Below are 22,065 nucleotides of genomic sequence, written 5' to 3' on the forward strand. Positions count from 1 at the left end.
GAAAGTCAGGACCCTCTGCTTTAGCTTCAGGTGGATGACCTCTTCTGAACTGCATGTGGTATGGCTGCTGTAATGAAATAAAGTGAGAACTGGCAAAATAATTGTCAAAAATATGAGCAAAATAGCACAGGAAAACTGTAGTCAAAGCTCAAAATGTTAACTAAAACGTTGAAGTTGGATAAACCAAATAAAGTTCTTAGCCGCCTTCAGTTTCTTTCTTTAACTAATACAGAATTAGGAGTATTTTTTTTTTTATTCTAGTGGCAGAATCAAATAGCACAGTGGTCAGCATTAATGTATCCTGACTCAAAAAAGTGGTGCAAATCTATTTTGACTAGATTTGAATATGCAGTCTGGGCCAGGCAGCAGCCCTCATGCATCCAAAGCTACCCAAGTGGTAGCAGGTGCTACCCCATAAGTCAGATGGCATGTTTGATCACTGGCGCTACAAGCAAAACAAAATTTCTGTCTTGAGTAGACTATTGTTAGTCACGACCTAAACCAAGCTATTGGTCACACTGCTGCCTCACATCTACTGAAGTACAGAATTTTACTTTTGGACCAGGCACCTTTTGAATGTAGGTTGGCATATTGTCCCTTTATTGGGGGGCGAAAAAAGACTTGATTGATCGGGTAAATTCAAGTTTATGCTCATGTCTGTACACATACAGGGAAATTTCCACCACAAGTGTCATATTTAAAATGCCAGCATTCAACATATCAACCTCCCTGACCTGCATGTCTTTGCAGTATGACAAGTTTAACAGTAGATGGCACCATTGTGTCAGCTGTCCAAACACTGAATTCCACCACAAAAATGGTGGTGTTTATCTAAAAAAGAAACACACAAAGGAGGAGTCGACATGTAGGACTTAAAAGGACGAATGAATCATGAGTTTTATTAAGGAGCCGAAAAATCACAGAGCTTAACAAAGGAATGTGGTGTTCTAGAACTACATAGTCGGTGAAGCTGCTGGATGGACCAAGTTGGCTTCAACCCGTTTGTTGATTGCACAGAGATATCTTGAATTCTCCATTTCTGAAAAGTAGGTCACGGTGGGGCCTGTTGCTTGTCTAACAAGTAGAGCCATTCTTATCTGATCTTGGTGTGGCCTCTGCTGCATAACCAACTGCTTAACTAACAGACCAAAAATGATATGACAGCAGAATCAAGGAAGAAGAAAAAAAAAAGACTCCAAAAATGTTTTAGAAATATGGTGGGTGCTTCACATAATGGGAATGGCCAGACTAGAGACAGTTATCTAAATTTAAAGTGAAACTTGCTGACAGAGAGGCAATGGCAGCACACAACTCGCATAAATCACAAAGTGCCTTTACCTAACTGACCTCTAGACACCAAAGTCCTTTATTTTACTGTACAGTGCTTTTCTAGGTTTATAGCATTTTTCAAATGAGTCGCACTGTAAATCACAGATGAATATTGAACTGGCAGCCTTGAGGTTTAAAGGCCAGCGTCTTATCCATCGGACCATGCCTAGAGATGGCACTTTTAGTGGCCTTGCTCCTGCATCTGCCTCATTAGGCCAGCCGTAAGCTTCTAGCAGGTGCTGATCGGCCTCATGGTTCCTACTTGCATTCAGGTCTTCATTCGCTCAGCATATTCTTAGGACCACTCTACTAATACTGGGTAGGACTTCCATTTGCACAGCCTCAATTCTTCATGGCGTGGATTCCACATTATGTTGGAAAGATTCCCTTGAGGTTCTGGTCCATGTTGACATGATGTCATTATGCAATTTCTACATATTTGTCAGTTGCACATTCATTTCCCGTTCTACCACACCTCAAAGGTGCTCTACTAGATTCAGACCCTGTGACTGCAATGGCTAATGAAGAACACCAAACTCATTGTCATGTTCATGAAACCTGTTTGTTTTGTGACTTGGTGCTTTATCAAGCTGGAAGTAGCCATTACACATGAGTGAAATGTGACCATGGTGGTGTGCACATGGTCAGCAATGGTACTAATGAGCTCAAAGTGTGCCAGGAAAGCCATTCCCCCACACCATTACACCACCACTAGCAGCCTGGACTGCTGACACACAGGATAGGCTGGCTGCATTGATTCAAGTTGTTGGCACCAAATTCTGAGCCTTGCCATCTCTTGTGCTTCAGCAGAAATGGAGTTATGTCAGACCTGGCTATGCTTTTCTCATCTTCAGCTGTCCAGTTTTGGTGAGCCTGTATCCACTGCAGCCTCGGCTTTCTGTTGTTTGCTGACAGGAGTGAAACTTGACGTGGTTTTCTGATGTTGTGTAGCCCGTGTGTTACGTGTTCCGAGATGTTTTTCTGCTCACCTCAGTTGTACCAGTTGCCTATCAGAGTTACTGTGGCCTTTCTTTCAGCTCGACCCAGTGTGGCTATTCTCCCCTGACCTCTTTTGTCCACAGAACTGCCGCTCACTGGCTGTTTTATTTCTTTGTTTCTCACGTCATTTTCAGTAAACTCTAGAGACTGTTGTGTGTGAAAATCAGAGATCAGCAGTTACAGAAATACTCAGGCCAGCCCGTCTGGCATCAACAATCACACCACAGCTGAGATCAAACCATCGAAACCCCGGAAAACACACCATTATGAAATTTAACTCTTTGAGGGCTGAATATTATTTCCAATAAATGCAGTTTTCTGAAAATCACACAACACGGTGGTTTCACATATAAATCAACATTAAACATCTGTTACAGGGTGCTGTGGCCGCCAGTTTGCCGTCTTTTGTAGCTTTAGCCACTCGCAGGTGGCACAACCGCTAACAGGAATGCGCGGCGCACTGGTTTGTAAGTGGCAGTCCTCCCAGGCGAACAGTGTCATAGGCGCGTCACCGACACAAACGTGTTGAGCACCCAGATCAGCTGATGCCGGTACCTCACTTTCATTTTTGAGCACAATCTCCAGATCACAAATCAGAATTTGACAAGTCAGAGTCCAAAAACTAAGCAAAGTATGATCAATGGAGTATTTTGCTTCGTGCATTTGACGTTGTTTGCTCTTCACTACTCACTCGAGCACAGGGAATCTCGGGTCAAACCAACAAAACTAACTTTCATTCTAGCAAAGTGAGTTGAACTAAAACATAAGAGGCAGGTTTTGTCATCGTTTACAAGTTGATTACTACTCTCAACCCCTGCGGTTGACAAAAGTTGACATCCGCCCTGAAAGAGTTAATGTGATAATGAACTGAAGTCCCTGGCCTGCAGGATTTGTGCTGCTGCCACCACATGATTGGCTGATTAGATAATTGCATGGATAAGCAGGTGTGCAGATCTGACCAAGAATTTCCTCGGTGACTGTGTGCTCACCCAGTTCCACTCGCCTGCTGCCATTTGTGTTGAACCCCATGGACAATCAAGTCCGTTCTCAATCGAGAGGTCTTCCCTGTGAGGCCTCCTTAATGCAGTTTCCTGTTTAACAATTACTGTTTGGGACTACTTTTTTCTTTTTTTTTCCCATTCATTCGTAACTTTTCTCATAATGCATTTTTTCCTCTTTCCTCAGGTGACGCAAGAAGAAGGTCAACAGTTAGCAAGGCAGCTGAAAGTAATTTACATGGAAGCCTCGGCGAAAATCCGAATGAACGTAGACCAAGCCTTTCATGAACTCGTGAGGGTTATTAGGTGAGATCCATGTTCACAACTATAAGATCCGGTCAACCATTCAGTGGGTCACCTGTCTGTCTTCCTTCTCTCTTTTAGGGCTTTTTGTTTTCAGCCAGCAGTTGAAAGTGCTGAATGGGGGTGGCCATTTTTGATTGAGACTTTATAGTCTTATTTATTTTCATTTTCCTGATTATTATTTAGCTGAAGTGTTATTACAGTGCCTATAAAGATGGTATTCACCCGCTTGAAAGTTTTCAGATTTTATTATTATAAAACGTTGAATCACAGTGGATTTAATTTGGCTTTTTTGACACTGATCAGCAGAAAAAGACTCTTTATGGTCAAAGTGAAAACAGATCTCTGCAAAGTGGTTAACATAAATTACAAATATAAAGCACAAGATAATTGATGACATTAGTATTCATCCCCTTCCAATTAGAATTTAGTACATGGCAGCCATGACAGCCTTGAGTCTGTGTTCACAGGTCTCACTCTATCAGCTCTGCCGTTGCTCTCCATTCTTCTTTACAAATCTTCTCCAGCTCTGGCAGCTGTCATGGCGGTCCTGAGTGAACAGTCTTTATCCAGGCCGGTCAGAAATACTCCATGGCCTTGAGATTTGGATTCTGCTTGACCACATCAGGACATTCATGTTGCTGTTTTCAAGCCATTCCTTTGTCATGTGGGGTTGTCGTGTTGTTGTAAAACATGGGTGTCAAACTCGTTATTTTTGACCCTCAATAAAACTATTTTCAATACTCAATGTGTGCCGGGATATATCAACAGACAACTCCTGCCACATTTTCTTTACAAACAAGACACACAGGTACCTCTGTGTTCATCACAGTTGCATACTCTTCCCCCTAACGGTCTTCTAGACCAGAAGAAATTGGACAAACGAGAGGAGACCATTCAGTCCATCGAGCCTGGTTGTTTAGCTAATGGCTAAGCTGTCTTTATCGGCTTTTCTTTTCTTGGACATTGTATATGCAGTATATAAGTACCTGTATATACAGAGTGAGGCAAAAAGGATGGACGTTTTTTTTACAAAATCACAAAATTGTTAATTTTTTTTCTTACAAAGAAATTTATTGAAAGATTTGAGTTCATATTGAAATAGCATTTGACAAAATCAAGTGTGGAAAACAGCATCTCCCATGTAGTGTCCGTTATCACTAATGCGTTTCTGAAGGCGTTCATGGAAGTTGGCCTCCACTCTTTTCAACATCGCTCTCTCGATTTGGGCGACTTCCACGCGAATGGCTTCTTCCAGTTCCTCCAATGTACAGGGCTTATGTTTGTATACATGTTCCTTGAGGTGACCCCACAAGAAATAATCGCACATGGATAAGTCAGGGGACTGAGGAGGCCAATGAATGTCACCAAACCAGGAAATGAGGTGACCAGGGAAGAGAGGGCGAATAACATCAATTGATGCTCTAGCTGTGTGGGCTGTCGCCCCATCCTGTTGAAACACACACCGGATGGGAATACATTTTCGTTATAATTCAGGTAAGTTCACGGTAACAGCATTCCCATTATCGTCTTCGAAAAAGTAAGGACCAACGACGCAAGTTTTGTCCATAGCGCACCAAACCATCACTTTTGGGCTGTGCAGCAGTCTTTCATGTAATTTTTTTGGATTTTCAGAAGCCCAATAACGGCAATTATGTTGATTCACCAAGCCTTTGAGATGAAAATGAGCTTCATCACTCATGAACAAAATGAGATTGTCATAAAAATTGCTTCCAATTCATGTGCTAAGTTCAGTCACTGTGCGTAATCCCCGGCCTTCAACTGTTGCACAACGGGCAATTTTTAGGGATGGAAATGTAGGTCTAAATGCAAAATACGCCTTACCGAAAGATTACTGAGGCCAAGTTCAGAAGAATGCTTCCAAGCAGATCGACTTGGACTGCGCAGCAGGGCTATTTGTATGCTTTACACATTTTCAAGGGTACGTGCCGTTCGTGTAGCCCCCGTTGGTCGTTTGTTCATTAGTGTACCTCGTGTACTAAGTGCTTTAACCCAACGTAGGATAGTGTTACGAGCGGGAACAGCTTTATTTCTGTGGATATTAAACTGGCAACGAAACTCACACTGAACTGCGGTAATAGATTGGTTGTTCTTGACAAAACAGTTGTACGCAAAAATGCGGTGTTCTATCATCCACGGCTCCATGACTTTAACTAAAAAGAAAATTTAAAAAAATGCTAAGACTTGACTAACCTAACGCCACCTACCACACATCTGTCACGCCACCTAGTGGTGAGTTCTAGCCATTTCAAAGACATCCGTCCTTTCTGCCTCACTATGTATGTATATGTGTGTGTGTGTGTGTATGTATGTATATAATATAATATAAATTAATATTATATATATATATATAAATATATATATATATATATATATATATATAAATATAATATATATATCTAATATAATATAAAAAAAAAATATATACAGTGGTGTGAAAAACTATTTGCCCCCATCCTGATTTCTTATTCTTTTGCATGTTTGTCACACAAAATGTTTCTGATCATCAAACACATTTAACCATTAGTCAAATATAACACAAGTAAACACAAAATGCAGTTTTTAAATGATGGTTTTTATTATTTAGGGAGAAAAAAAAATCCAAACCTACATGGCCCAGTGTGAAAAAATAATTGCCCCCTGAACCTAATAACTGGTTGGGTCACCCTTAGCAGCAATAACTGCAATCAAGCGTTTGCGATAACTTGCAATGAGTCTTTTACAGTGCTCTGGAGGAATTTTGGCCCACTCATCTCTGCAGAATTGTTGTAATTCATCTTGATTTGAGGGTTTTCTAGCATGAAGCGCCTTTTTAAGGTCATGCCATAGCATCTCAATTGGATTCAGGTCAGGACTTTGACTAGGCCACTCCAAAGTCTTCATTTTGTTTTTCTTCAGCCATTCAGAGGTGGATTTGCTGGTGTGTTTTGGGTCATTGTCCTGTTGCAGCACCCAAGATCGCTTCAGCTTGAGTTGACGAACAGATGGCGGACATTCTCCTTCAGGATTTTTTGGTAGACAGTAGAATTCATGGTTCCATCTATCACAGCAAGCCTTCCAGGTCTTGAAGCAGCAAAACAACCCCAGACCATCACACTACCACCACCATATTTTACTGTTGGTATGATGTTCTTTTTCTGAAATGCTGTGTTCCTTTTACGCCAGATGTAACGGGACATTTGCCTTCTAAAAAGTTCAACTTTTGTCTCATCAGTCCACAAGGTATTTTCCCAAAAGTCTTGAGACTTTCTCAAATCATTGAGATGTTTCTTAGCAAAATTGAGACGAGCCCTAATGTTCTTTTTGCTTAACAGTGGTTTGCGTCTTGGAAATCTGCCATGCAGGCCGCTTTTGGCCAGTCTCTTTCTTATGGTGGAGTCGTGAACTCTGACCTTAATTGAGGCAAGTGAGGCCTGCAGTTCTTTAGACGTTGTCCTGGGGTCTTTTGTGACCTCTCGGATGAGTCGTCTCTGCGCTCTTGGGGTAATTTTGGTTGGCCGGCCACTCCTGGAAAGGTTCACCACTGTTCCATGTTTTTGCCATTTGTGGATAATGGCTCTCACTGTGGTTCGCTGGAGTCCCAAAGCTTTAGAAATGGCTTTATAACCTTTACCAGACTGATAGATCTCAAATACTTCTGTTCTCATTTGTTCCTGAATTTCTTTGGATCTTGGCATGATGTCTAGCTTTTGAGGTGCTTTTGGTCTACTTCTCTGTGTCAGGCAGCTCCTATTGAAGTGATTTCTTGATTGAAACAGGTGTGGCAGTAATCAGGCCTGGGGGGGCTACGGAAATTGAACTCAGGTGTGATACACCACAGTTAGGTTATTTTTAACAAGGGGCAATTACTTTTCACACAGGGCCATGTAGGTTTGGATTTTTCCTCCCTAAATAATAAAAACCATCATTTAAAAACTGTATTTTGTGTTTACTTGTGTTATATTTGACTAATGGTTAAATGTGTTTGATGATCAGAAACATTTTGTGTGACAAACATGCAAAAGAATAAGAAATCAGGAAGGGGGCAAATAGTTTTTCACACCACTGTGTGTATGTGTGTGTGTGTATATATATATATATATATATATATATATATATATATAAAACCAAACTTGATTTTTCAATTCATATATTGTTCCCAAAACACAGAATCTGGGAAATAACATTCCATGTAATTAGCCCAGGAGTCCATTTAAAAATAGAAGCTGATTGGAACCTAAACCTGCAGCCACAGTGGGTTCCTAGGACTGAGTTTGAGAACCCCTCATATCAAGGACCCCCAGTCTTTTTCTTGACACCCTGCTGCTGAATAATTCATTGGCTGAAAGTCCTCAGTGTTGGTGGTAGATTTTGTTGTAACTGTCATCATGGGCTCCATGTAACATGTTTTCAGTATTGATGATGTGGACCACATTAACAAGGTCCAAGGGGCAGATCCGTTTCATAGACAACCCTTGCTGTGAAATCGATCTTCTCCCAAGTTGCAGGTTTCTTGCAGACTGCATCGGGCTTTCCTCCACCAGTGCATTGAGAATTTGCCTTTATTACGAGGTAGGTAAGGTGTGTATAGATATTTCTTTTCCTTTTAGCATCCCAGAATTAAACCTTGGTTGGTTTGTAGCTTAACTTGCAATAAGCAGTGCAATGACGATTGTTCTGCTGATGAGGATGGTGTGTGTTTGATCGTGTGTAGTGCAAACATGGTGCTTAGTCTGGAGGCACAAAAAGCTCAAGTTGGGCCTAATCAAAAATTTCTTCCAGCTGACTAGAGTCACCCATGTGCCTTCTGCAGTGATGTCCTGTCTGTTTGTCTCTCCTGTAAAGCTGTCGCAGGTCTCTCCAATGTTATCTTCTGTAGCTTGTGACTCCTTGAGAGTTCTCTAAGGTCTTCTGGTGGCCTCCTTCATTTGTTGTCTTTGTTTTTTTTTTGCACAGCCTTCCCATTCCCTGACATTTCATGCAGTTGTTTGGAATGTTCACTTTTGCCTTTATAGTGTAGGTTAGGCTATAAGTTGGACCTTCCAGATACAATCAAGTGAAACCCCAGACAGGTGACCTCCATTGAACTAAAGATGGAACATCTAAACCCAATGCTTTGCACCAGCAATTATTTATGGACGTCATATTACTTAAGAGATTAACTGTTTTGTGGTTTTTATTTGCAGTTAATTTAGACCACCTTGCTGAAATCTGTTTTCACTTTGACATTAAAGAGTCTTTCTTTTGCTTGGTGTCAAAAAAGCTAAATGAAATCCACCGTGACTCTATGCTATTCAAAAATAAAATGGGAAAACCTCTTCTCTGTCCCACTTATACTGTATAGTGCCTCCCTACAGTGAGTGTCATCATAAGCACTTTGCATTTGCAGTTTAGCTATCATCATATTTCTCTAGTGCAGCCCCTGTCAGGTGAAATGAAATCCCTCAAAACCACATGATGGATCAGGAGTACAACAACAAAACTCCACAACGTCAGATTCACGCATCTAGTTGATTGCTCTTTCCATCTCAGACAGTTTCAAAACTGGATTTCATCACATTTCCCTTAACCCTTATCCTTCAAGATGGCCTGATGATCTGGTGACATGGCAGTACTATTTCAGTTTCTGCTTTTTTTTTTTTTTTTTGACTATAATGAACAGATCATCACTATCTCATCACTAACTCTGAAGGCTTATGTGATGTTCTGGTGGATTTCCTCGTGTGCTGCAGATGTGGCCTATGAGATGTTCAAGGTCTTCCAATAGCAGCTCTTTTGCATGGCTTGAAATCTTTGCGCCAGCTCTTCAAAAAAATTCATGTGACCTGGGAGGACACCAGTCTTACTTTGGAGCGGATAGTTAAGATGCTGTCATTCCAGATTTGCATAAGTCACTTGAGTGCTGCTGCTGTTTGAGCTCTCCTGGCCTGGATTTCCAGCTTTGGGCCTTCATCCAGGTAGTTCAAGCTTGAATCAGTTTCATCAGGCCCATTGACTTTGGTGTCATCACCAATGTTGTTGGTCATTTGTGCACGACTGCTTTAACCCTTCCAATTCTGAAAGAGTTGGCACAAGGATACCAACATCTGTTATAGAAAAAGTAGGATGGAGGTGATCACTGCCTTCTCAATGGGGCAGTCACCCACAGCCCACAGTTTTTAACTTTTACATACAGTACTCCTCCATCTCCCACACTGAGTAGTCTTCATCTCTCTTCTATCTTTTTCAGAAAGTTTCAAGAGCAGGAGTGCCCACCGTCTCCAGAGCCAACACGCAAGGAAAAGGACAAGAGTGGGTGTCATTGTGTGATCTTCTGAGGGAGTTACATCCCATTAAACACTCTGCTGCTGCCACCTCCACCTCTACCACAACCCTCACCACCAGCTGCCACCGTCAATGGTCCCCTGTTCCTGCATTTGACATCGGCCATCTTGTATTTGTGCATGACCTGTAAGGAAGGTCACAACGGTGACAGCCTTAGTTTCAGTCACCGGTGAGTCTGGCATGAAAAGTGAAGGCGTCTCACTAAACCCGTGATACACGAAAGGAGCAGAACACTACTAAAGCAGCTTTTTCATTGCCACACGAGTCCTGTTTTGATTATCCTAACAGACTTCTGTCCTCCGTGGACGTTTTTGTTTTTGAGAACTGATTTTAAATGAAACTTGTTTTTAGCTATTGGTAATCATGCCTTATTACGTGAGGTGTTTTAATCACGCTTCTGCATCTTGTACGTTGTGCCATCGTTGCGTGTCTGTTCGTCTTTTTTTATATCTGCTAATCAGCTACTGTACATAAAGAATTCCAGTTAAGAAAAAATCTCTATATAAATATATATAAATATAAATATATAAAATGAAAAAAAAAATTAGTAAATTGAAGAACCTATGTGCCACTCTCCACCAAATCAAGCCGTTTTGATTTATGGACAAGCTTAAGTATTGCTTTAAACTTCTGTGATGTTGGAGCAATAAAAGTCGATTTTTACATATGAAGAGTTCGGGATTTCTACTTGAGCAGAAGCCGAATGGAGTGAGCGGCTAATGTTTGAATGAAAAGCGCATGGCACGCCAAAGCCGACTTCTGAGGTCAAGGAGTCCCAAAGAATGTCAACCTGGGTAGTTCCGCCCCTAAACTCCTCCTCCCTTCTCCTCAATAGGCTCAAAGGCTGCCCGTCACTCCAAGGCCTTTGGGAGTCGCCTCGTCTTCCTTCGACGGCAGGATTTTCCAAAAAGAAGGAGATACAAACCAGTCCAACTCTTCTTGTACCTTCTTCACGTTACCCTAAGCAAGACGGGATTGAAGTTTCCATTAATGATTTAAGTGTTTTTGCTATATACTTTTATACGTTATTTTCTTATCGGACTAGTTAAGTATTTTTATATGTTTGTATACAAATATGCTTTCACAGCATACCTTGTGTATATGTAAAGAGGAGTATTTAATTCCCGGCGTTCCTATTTAACTGACAAATACTACTACCATGTGGAAGTGGTTTTACGTGCCGCGGCTGGTGGAGCTCCACTGCCACCAAACAGACTAATGTGCAAGCGAGGCCTGCCAAGGATTCAGCAGAGGAAGCCCGCTGCCTGCCAGCCTATCAGGGTTAAGTGGCTGGTTGACGGTATTGCAGCGGTCTCTGAAAATCTGAGTGTGTCTACGTTGAATCTGTCGTGTATATATATTCTCATTTTGATTTGACAACACCCCTGTAAAGCTTCTGGTGCTAGAGTAATAATGACAACAATAAAAAAAAAAAAAATTAACAAATTATTCTTTTTTTTTTCTCCCTCTCCATTCTTTTTAAAAGTTTAGTGCTTGGTCTGGGAGGGCCCCATGGATTTGATTTGTCAGCCACTGATTGAGCACATACTGTCACATGGGGCTGTACTGTTCAAACGGGTGAAATGATTTGGAACACGGGATGGCAAAGGAAATGAAGTGGGGAAGGAAATGGCCATACTGGATAAACGATATTGATTCAACTTTAGTATGGAAGTAAATATAAGAACATTAGAAATCTTTTGATGAGAACGGGTCATTCATTCATATATATACTATACATAGTATATATATATATATATATATAGTATACTTTATACATAAAATGTATGTTGTTGTACCTTGCATAACTGATAGCACAATAACAATTCAATACATATATGGTCACTACAGTATTTGGATTTAATAATCGTCATGTGTGGAAAAAGGCTGACTCTTATAAATAAGTAGAACCGAATAATGCAGTCAAGGAGCTTTTGAATGCAGCCGAGTGAAAAATGACCGTTGTCTGATTAACTGCGATTTTAGTTCCCCCTCCTTTCTCTTTCTCGGATCGCTTTTTGGAAGGAAGTCAGTTTCGTAGTTTTTATGAACAGTTCCAAAGTGCCTTTCAACATTTTCCTTCTTTGGAATAGCAATGATAGATTGACAGATCAGACAAACGCACTTTGATTGTGACATTGTGAGAGAAAAAAAATCCTCTTCCAATTCCACATGTCCAGCCCAGACCAACCCATTTTTTTTAAATCCCTTCTTTAGTCGATATAAATTGGAAGGCTAACTAGATCACAGCCAGAGTTTTGCAGTAGTTTGCACGTTTGATCGTACGTGCGGGATGACCAGTGTGTTAGAAGAGAAGAGATCTCAGACTTAGCCCTGTATGTCAATAAAGTGGCAAATGCCATAGGGAGGATATGTGATAGACTAACGTTTAAAAAAAAAAACACATTTTCTGAATGCAACGCGATCTACCTGCACTACCTTTGCGATCTACTGGTCGATCGCGATCGACGCATTGGGCACCCCTGCTCTAAATTAACACCAAGTTGCGTTTTGAAAGTCCAATATAATAGCTTTAACAAATCTACGAGGGGCCTTCAGCAGTAGAAACCACAAAGTCATAAACCATAGTGCAATGAAACGTCAAGAGGGAGAAAGTAAAGGTTTGAGGGCCAACCGGTAGCCCACTTAATGGAAAATCAAAAAACTGGTTTAAAGAAAAAGTCCCAGGGGCATTTTATTGGGGACGTTGCACAGCATTCTGTGCCTCCTTTTTTGGCCAATAAGTGGATGATGGGGAGATAGTGAATCAGGAAATGCAATGGATTAACAAGGAGGAATTAAGGAGCGATGAAGAATGGAAAGGCTGCCGTGTGGAAGCATGGAGGTGTCTAGGAGAGATGGCAGGGGAATTTCTAACCAGATTGTTTAATGGAATCTTGGAAAGTGAGAGGACGCGTGAGGAGTGGAGAAGAAGTGGACTGGTGCCGATTTTTAAAAATAAGGGGGATAAAATTGATCTGTCATCTTGGACACTCTGCTGATCACTACGCAAGGGTTATGAAGCCAAGCATCAGTGATGTGGCACATAGACCCTTCTGGGAGGCACAAAATGTCAAGATTACAAAATGATGGAAAAAAAAGATAAACATTATACTAACTTGCAATCAAGTTATTTACATGACACGGCTCGGTATATATATATTTCCTAATATTGTATATGGAGCTATTATTTAGAAATGGTACTGCAACATTCTGATATTGATTCGTCATTGATACGAAGCCAAGCGGTGATAGAACTGGCGTAGTCGGCAGGATCTGGATTTCAGTTAAGAGTAGAAGTCAAAATGGATCCTTTTTGTAGAAAGTTCTGGGACGTGGGAAGTTGACAAAAGAGGGGGAAGATCATTCAGTCTGTCAGACTTGTTAGGTTCGACTTCCTTATGCTGATATGCTTGAGACAATTGCAAGTTTATTGACAATCCCGTTTTGATTAGTTTCATGTTGGGGATTTCATGTGTACTTTTACTATGGCAAATATGGCAATGACATTGTGCATGTGTACACTATGTTTATTGTTGCTTAGACTGGCTCCAGTCATGTGATATGGATTTCAAATGGCAGAGCACAGCTTTCTGTTCCCACACACTCGGGTGACGAACAAGCCAGTTTCCCTTCCAGTTCATACGCACTGATGATTTCCGCACGTGTTCAGTCTCTCCCATTGTTCTCGGTGCATCACACAGAGGGACTCTCCCTCAAAACTGCAACCTCCTCTCAACCCAGCTTCCTCCTGTGGTATAGCGGGTCCACAGCTCCCGTCAAAAAGGCCAGTTTTAATAAATAATCACCGCACTCGAGGCTTAGCAAGGGGCGTGGTGGTGTGTGGCCAAAGCGGTTCCTGAGGAGTTCTTGATGTGGGCGTTTCTCACCTAAGTGCACAGGTGAAAATCGGTCCACATCTGTAATTGTTCTCAGGAGCTGCTGATTGCCACGACTACCACATCCTCTTCATAAACAGAAGTGCGAGTTGGCTAAAAGGGAAAAAGAAGAGAACAGGAAAGAATGGGAGGGTGCAGGAAACAGGAAGAGCAAGCCAGTGCAGGGAGAGAGAGAAAGAGAGCGAGCGAGCGATCAAGCGAGAGAGAGAGTGTGAGCGATCAAGCGAGAGAGAGAGAGCGAGCGATCGAGAGAGAGAAGCGGCGATCGAGAGCGAGAGAGAGAGCGGCGATCGAGAGAGAGGCGAGAGAGAGAGCGAGCGATCGAGAGAGAGAGCGAGCGATCGAGAGAGAGCGAGCGAGAGAGCGATCGAGAGAGAGACGAGAGAGAGAGAGAGAGAGAGAGCGAGAGAGAGAGAGGATCGAGGAGAGAGAGAGAGGAGCGAGCGAGAGAGAGAGAGAGAGCGAGAGAGAGAGAGAGAGAGAGAGCGAGAGAGAGAGAGAGAGAGGAGCGATCGAGAGAGAGAGAGAGAGAGAGAGAGAGAGCGAGCGATCGAGAGAGAGAGAGCGATCGAGAGAGAGAGAGAGCGAGCGATCGAGAGAGAGAGAGAGAGAGAGCGATCGAGAGAGAGAGAGAGAGAGAGAGAGCGCGCGAGCGATCGATCGAGAGAGAGCGAGCCTGGGTGTTTTTCAATGCTTTTACATTTAATTTACTGTTACACTGTGCATTCTATGGTATAATTAACTATTTTTGTGCTTAAAAATCTTTGAAGACAATATATTTACATACAACTCGTACGGTCTGGAGCGGATTAATTGTATTTGCATACAATCCTATGGGGGAAATTGCTTCGGGTCACAACCAAATTGGGTTATGACCAGAGTTTTGGAACAAATTACGGTCGTGACCTGAGGTTCCACTGTATGGTGTTTTCATCGTTGCTGCTATGGTGGAGGGATATACATATCTATATATATATTTTTTTTCTACATGTGGAATTTGCATTTTTTTGTTGTTCTGTTTCATTTAATATATTTATACACCTATTTTACATATCTGCCTTTGTGTGCTTGTGTTTAAACCATCGCTAGAGGGGAATATATTATTTGTTAGAGGTACGACTTGGTATGTGTGGTTCGCCTCAGTAATTCATCCAGGCCACAGGTCTTGGTAGTGTAGCTGCCGGCTGGCTAAGGGGTCGGCCATTACAGCTTTACAGTACATTTAAGTAATCGAGTTATCGGTCACTTGTACTGGCCATGTGAAAAGGTAATTGCCCCGTTACTTACTCATCCGCATGGCTGACCAGAGTTTGCTGATATTTTGATTCTGGTGACCGAACACTTAGTTCTGGTCATCTAAACATCTCCATATACTGACTGTCACCATGAGAGTGAAGTTGCCACCACAAAGTTTCTAGAAGAACGCTACGCCTCAATTGAAGGTTATTCCACTAGTGATCAGGAGAGGAAGTTGTATCTTACCAATCAGGAAAGGCTTACAAAGCCATCTTTAAGGCTCCAGTGCACCACAACGAGAGCGGTTATCTCAAAGTGGAGAACATTTGTAACAGTGGGGAATCTTCAGGCGAAAGGCGGCGAGACTGCCAAAACGACCTGAAGGGCTCATCAACAACTCCTTCAAAAAGTTATAGAGGATCCTAGAAGAACATCCAAAGAAGGTCCGCACTTATGACAACAATGATGAAGATGATGATTCATGATGATGGGGATACATTGGAGAGTAGCAATGTGGAAACCTCTACTACCTAAGCATAACACCAGTATTTATCTTGTATTGGCCAAGGAAAACATGGATGATCCCCAAGACTGCTGGAATAATGTTCTATGGACAGACATACGATAATAACATAAGAAATGTGACAACCGAGACGAGACCATTCAGTGCATTTGTCACACGTTTGTGTAGCCACCAGATAAGCTGTCCCAGTATCTCATCAAGACGCCTCATAAAGATTCTCAAGGTTTCTGCTTCACCTCCATGCCTTTGTAATCTTACATAAAGTAGTTCTTTCAGACTTCAATCTTAAAACACACCTCCACATCAAATTTTTATTAAGAACATGCTAGCGCTTAGATGATGCCTCCTGTTACTTCAGACCTCTCCTACATTTTAGAAATGTAGGTTGCTGGAACCAAGACCTCATTTCTTGTTAAATAAAACAGATGAGGGTAGATGGCAGAATGTCTCTGCTTTGATCGTAGATCATCAATTTCAGATTGTTCTTTTTCTTTGTTGAATCGCAGCAAAATGTCTGAAACTTTTCAACAGCAACGTAATAAAACGCCATTCGCCATCCTCACATTTTAAGACACCGTCCTTCATAAGGACCGAGACCGTTTCAAATCAGTGTTTCGAGTCTGAGGTCCCGATTTCCATATGATGCGGATCTTGAGGATCCTGGCACATGTTAAGGTCGAAGGAAATAAGAGAGTCAGTGGACTGGCCAAACAATCACCAAAAATACAAGATGATTGATACGGACATTCCGGTAAGTAATGGAGAGGCAAAGTGCTAATGAATCAGAACATGATGACGTTCAATGTGATAAGAAGCTGTGGATAAAGAAATAAAAGGACGACGTCTAGACCAGGGGTCGCCAGCTCCAGTCCCGGAGGACCACCAATGGCTGCAGGTTTCCATTCTAACCCTTCTCTTAATTAGTGCCCTGTTTTTGCTGCTAATTAACTTCTTTTGAATTCATTTTCATTCACTTGCTCTTGAAGACTCAGACCCCTTAATTGTTTTTTTTCCTTAATTAGCAGCCAAACAATCGTGAGATACAAAACATGACCAGCAAACCATGACCATCATACAAGATCTGAGAATAAGGAATGCTGATCTGCTCAGATCCCCAATCAGTGATCTTATATAAGAGAAATTCAAAAATTTCAGAAATGTCTGCCATTGCACCACGCAGAGCGGCGACAAGCCACGGAATTAAAGAACGAGTTTACTTAACAACGAGAATCAGCGCCTCATTAAGCAACTGGTTGGAGTGAAACTGGTTAGTTGACTTTGTTGCTCTTCTGTTGGCTCCCTCACTTCCTATTTCATTTCTGTTTGGGTGCCTGTGACGATGCGGGTTCGATGCATGCTCCCATCATCTGTCTGGGAACCGTTCAACCCAACGTCGTCGGTAACGTTACCAATGAGCATAGCAGTGAGGCCCAACATAGCAAGGGAATGGTGCAAAAGTGCAAAGTGCTTTTATTAAAAACAACCAACGAAAACAGTGTCCAAATTAAATTGAGTGCAGTGCTTTCCAAAGTCATTAAATAAATAATCCATAAAAACAGAAGTGAAAAGTGGAGGGTAAAATCCATTAGAAAAAAGTCTTAAAAACAACGAGGTTAAAATATTGTAGGAAGCAGTCTTTTAAAAACAACAAGCCCGGTGACTTTTTACCTGGCGGCTCCCCTGCTTCTCCCATCTGGGCTTCTCAACAGGGGAGTCGCCCGACCTGCAGCTGGCCTCCTCTTCACTCTGCTGTTGGTTGTTCGCCTCTCTGATCCCTGGCTCTAGTAGGCTCCACCGAACTGCGACTTGGGATGCCCCAACGACCAGGGCTCTCACGCTGGGGAAACCACGTCCCGAATCCTGCGGAGAGTCATCCACCTTCCGGTCACTCCCGCCCTTCAAAATAAACTCTGCAGGAGCGACCACTACGACTACTCCCCGGGTGTCGGCCCAACACCCAGGCTCCCTGCTCAGCTGCACGCGAGCATGCGCTCTCGCTCCCTCTCTCCCGCTCCCTCTCTCTCTCGCTCTGTTTCGCTCGCTCTCGCTCTCCCGCTCCCTCTCTCGCTCTCAAAATCTCGCTCTCCCGCTCTCTCTCTTTCTCTCACTTGCTATCTCTCTCTCGCTCTGTTTCGCTCGCTCTCGCTCTCTGTCGATCTCCCCCTCTCTCTCTCGCTCTCCCAATCTCGCTCTCTGTCGCTCTCCCCCTCTCTCTCGCGCTCCCTCTCCCTCTCGCTCACTTGCTCTGTCTCGCTTGCTCTCTCGCTTTGTCTTGCTCGCTCTCGCTCTCTGTCACTCTCCCCCTCTGTCTCTCTCTCTCTCGCTCTGTCTCGCTCTCTCTCTCTGTCGATCTCCTCCTCTCTCCCCCTCTCTCTCACGCTCCCTGTCTCGCTCGCTCTCTCGCTCTGTCTCACTCGCTCTTGCTGTCACTCTCCCTCTCTCTCACGAGCTCATTCGCTCGCTCTCTCTCTCGCTCGCTCACTCGCTCGCTCTCACCGACTTACACCCCCTGCTTCCTGCCTTCTCCTGCCACCTCCAGCTTTCTTTCACCTTCCTCTAGCCGACTCGCGCTTCTTATTTATGAAGAGGACGTAGCAGCTGTGGCAAATCAGCAGCCCTGAGGACAATCACGGATGTGGACGGTTTCTCACCTGTGCACTTAGGTGAGAAACGCCCACATCACCAATCATCTCGGGAACCGTTTCAACCACACTACCACCATGCCCCCTCGCTAAGCGGCGAGCGCAGTGGTTATTTATTAAGACTGGCCTTTATTGTGAGCTGTGGACCCTTGACACCACACTGCCATTTAAGGAAAGAAATGAAGCAAATCAGAGGAATGAGGAAGAAATTCAGGGGAACAAATCATAAACAAGTAAGCTAAAATGAATTCAAAAGAAGTTAATTAGCAACAAAAGCAGGTCACTAATTAAGAAAAGGGTTAGAATGAAAACCAGCAGCCATAGTGGTCCTCCAGCATGGTAGTTTGACATCCCTGGTCTAGAGGGCATTCAAAAGAAGATCATCTCTAATTGGGTGGAGGGAGGTGGCACACACGTGTGATTGGGGCCTGAAACATAGTAGTACCACGCCAGACCAGAGGGTGGCGAGCTGCACTAACTTTCTCTCTCAATCCTCTGCAGACCACCCATGGGAAATCCCACCAGGTCCTGGCGCTATTGATGATGTCACTTCTCACTCCTTTGCCACTGATGACATCACTTCCGGTTTAGGTGCCACTGATTACATCGGTTCCTGTCACTGCCTTTAAAGCCGCCATATTTTTCCACTCAAGTCAGTTGTGTTTTGGACTTCAACCTGAACACAACTCAAAAATAACACCCATTTGCAGCCAGGGTATATGAGATGGGTGGCTGCCCCAAACCTTTTATGTCCCTTGGCTATCTTTGTTACAGACGTTATAATGTCGAGGCTCCAGCTACTTGGTTTAGGACTGGTAGACTCCCCACCGGGTCATGAAGATGTTGCTCGCATCACAAGACCGTCAGACACAAACTTTGGCGGTGTAAAGCATATGAGAATGAAAGGAAGGAAGGAAGGAGCTGATGGGGCAAAAATAACACCACAGAAAACGCCACGAATAAGGACATAAAGGAGGGATGTCACAGGAACAAATCGGATTGTGGAAGTCGTTTTAGAGCGGAGGTATAGATACCAGGGTTCTGTTAATGTCTCCTGTTCAGTAGGTGGTGGTAAAGCTGATCTACCAGAAGGACATTCCCACCTGCAGTATGGGGGATCCCCAGGTCACTTGACGTGTTTTGATTCTGTGTGAGTTTCAGGGTGCTGTTCACTGATGTCGCACACTCGTGAATCGCTGCTGAAATAAACTGCTTTTAAAATATCCTGACAAGGATAAAATTAACAAAGCTCACTTTTGTTGTGTTTACTTATTTGACGCATTGGAAGTCAGTCTCTAAGCAAGACTAAAAGTAATGTTGTGTTCGCGTGCGAGCAGAGAGACGGTAAATTTTGTCAATCTTGAAAAAGACTTTCTATGGAAGCTCTGAACCACACAGTGAAAAAAACTATGGGATAACCCTTATCTCGTACATACGTGAAAACATCTCATACGTACGTTAAAGTATCTCATATGTATGTGAAAATATCTCATTCGTACGTAAAAGTATCTCGTATGTATGTGAAAATATCTCGTCCGTATGTAAAAGTATCTCGTACGTATGTAAAAATATCTCGTATGTACGTAAAAGTATCTCGTACGTATGTAAAAGTATCTCGCACGTATGTGAAAATATCTCGTACGTATGTGAAAATATCTCGTCCGTATGTAAAAGTATCTCGTATGTATGTGAAAATATCTCGTCCGTATGTAAAAGTATCTCGTACGTATGTGAAAATATCATATGTACGAGATGTTTTCACATATGTATGAGATAAAGTTAGATTATAATATAACAAAAGTGCGCTTCGGGACTACCTAATTACGACCTTACCAAGGCCATGGTGCTTCAGTTTGACGTCACTTCCAGCTGTTGTAGCGCGGTGATATAAAAAAGCAGACGGGTGGACTTTTATTTATTAATGGAGTGTGGAATGGTTGGAGATGGGTTTGACAGCAGCTTGCAATGCCTATGACGTACGTCAGGTAATGCCCATCGCATACCCCGTTACACTATGGTTAAGATTAGGCTTGTGAGGGGGTAAGGGTTTGGGTACATGTTTTATGTTTGCAGATATTCATCTGCACACTCGTACGGAGCACCTGAGTAGATATGGTGGGTTTTTTTTCTTCCTGGGAAACAATTTGGTGCGTACAACTTACTATCTCGTGCCCACCACTTAACCATAACCTGCGCACCAGGTACTTTAAGGTCACACCAGCCAATACTGCGTGTGCACCACATACTTTCAGATGAGCACCAAATGCCATCTACTACTACCATGCATGCTACTGTATATATATAACTGTATATTGGCAAGTTTATAAAAGCAGGTTATGTATTCAAGCCCAGATTGTTAAATCCGCGAAGCAGTGCCGCTAACCACTGCACTAATTTATAGTAAAAGGAAATGACATTAGTTAGCCATCTAATTACTAGCCCGCAGCTTCTTATTCGCACAAGTTACGAAAGGAATTCATATTTCACGTATTTATTGCATGTCAAGTTTATCCAGTCCAATGCAGGTTTGCTAATTTAATGCACTGGTAAACCTCAGACACTCAATCGCTTATCTACACCAATGAACTGGGAATTGGGATTTAACATGCGTCTAAAGAATTAAATCCAAATCGGGCCACTTTAACTCCCGCCGTTTTCAGACAAGAAATGTACCCTTGTTAAAAAGCAAAACTTGAATATCCTAGTCAAATCCACTGGCAAACCTGGCACACTGGGTCATCCATTGCACTGTGCAATAACGAACTGCAATCTTTAAAAGTACAGCAGAGATCTAAATCGTGTTGCTGCCATTTTTATTGTCACGTTTTTGACAGGATGGATCACAAAGTTAAATTGCATATAATGTAAAAGCATCTCGTACGTACGTGAAAGCATCTCATTCGTACGAGATATTATCACGTACGTACAAGATAAGGGTTATCCCATCATTTTTTTCACTGTGCGGTTTAGAGCTTCCGTAACTTCCAGAACTCTGGGAGTCAGGATCTCCACTGAGCAGGAGCCAAGTAAGGTTTGTAACTACAGGACACATCTACTAAGGTGATCGGCGGTCATGAGGAGCCCTGACGGCCCACCTCAAAACCAGTCCCCAGGAAGAGTGAGATTGTTATTGGGGGTCCATCATTAGGGGGACTGAAGCACAGATTTACTCCAGAGACAGAGAGTCTCGCCCGGTGTGTTGCCATCCTGGTGCACAGGTGGGAGACCTCCGTGAAAGGGTGGATAGGCTTGTTGGCTTGTTGGCCAGTTGTCAGTGTCCACGTTGGAACAAATGACATACATAAGGGTAATCTGTCAGTTCTGCAATCTAAATTTAAAGAGTTAGGTGCCCAGCGGAGGAGAAGAACTGGCAAGGTAGTCTTCTCTGAAGTTCTGCCCATTTCATGTGCCAGTCCAGGAGATCTGAAGGCTTAACACGTGGCTAAAATCTGGGTGGAAGGGTATACATTTATGGGGCTTTGGGGTTCCTTTTGGAACAGAGGGGACCTCTCCTGCCACGACAGGTTACTTCTGAATTGGAGGGGCACCAATGTATTGGGGAGGCGTACGAGTAGGTTAGTCGAGGACTGGGCCAGGTTTAGAATTGTACGTGAGGGGATACACAAAGGTGTAAAAACAAATATGCATGGTAATTTAAATTGTAACCCAACATTTAAATACAAAACTAAAATCAGTAATATATTAAAAAAAAAAAAAAGAGTTTGCTTCAATGCTAGAAGTATCAAAAATAAAACACGGGAGCTTAATTATGATATTATAGCAATAACAGAAACCAGACTACATAACAAAGA

At 42.7% G+C, this 22,065-nt stretch overlaps 1 protein-coding gene across 2 annotated transcripts in view; it reads left to right on the forward strand.

The window, feature by feature from the left end:
- The window catches only part of rras2 (RAS related 2), a 127,915-nt gene extending 117,068 nt beyond the window's left edge, over positions 1-10,847 (forward strand). For both annotated transcript variants that reach the window (XM_039738885.1, XM_039738894.1), the window contains exons 5-6: positions 3,514-3,632; positions 9,859-10,847. In XM_039738885.1, coding sequence (XP_039594819.1) covers positions 3,514-3,632; positions 9,859-9,946 — 207 coding nt within the window. In that variant the 3' untranslated portion in view covers positions 9,947-10,847. The remainder of the gene's footprint in view (positions 1-3,513; positions 3,633-9,858) is intronic.
- Positions 10,848-22,065: the final 11,218 nt, after the last annotated feature.

This window comes from Polypterus senegalus, chromosome 1, assembly GCF_016835505.1.
Source record: "Polypterus senegalus isolate Bchr_013 chromosome 1, ASM1683550v1, whole genome shotgun sequence".
NCBI classification, from domain to species: domain Eukaryota; kingdom Metazoa; phylum Chordata; class Cladistia; order Polypteriformes; family Polypteridae; genus Polypterus; species Polypterus senegalus.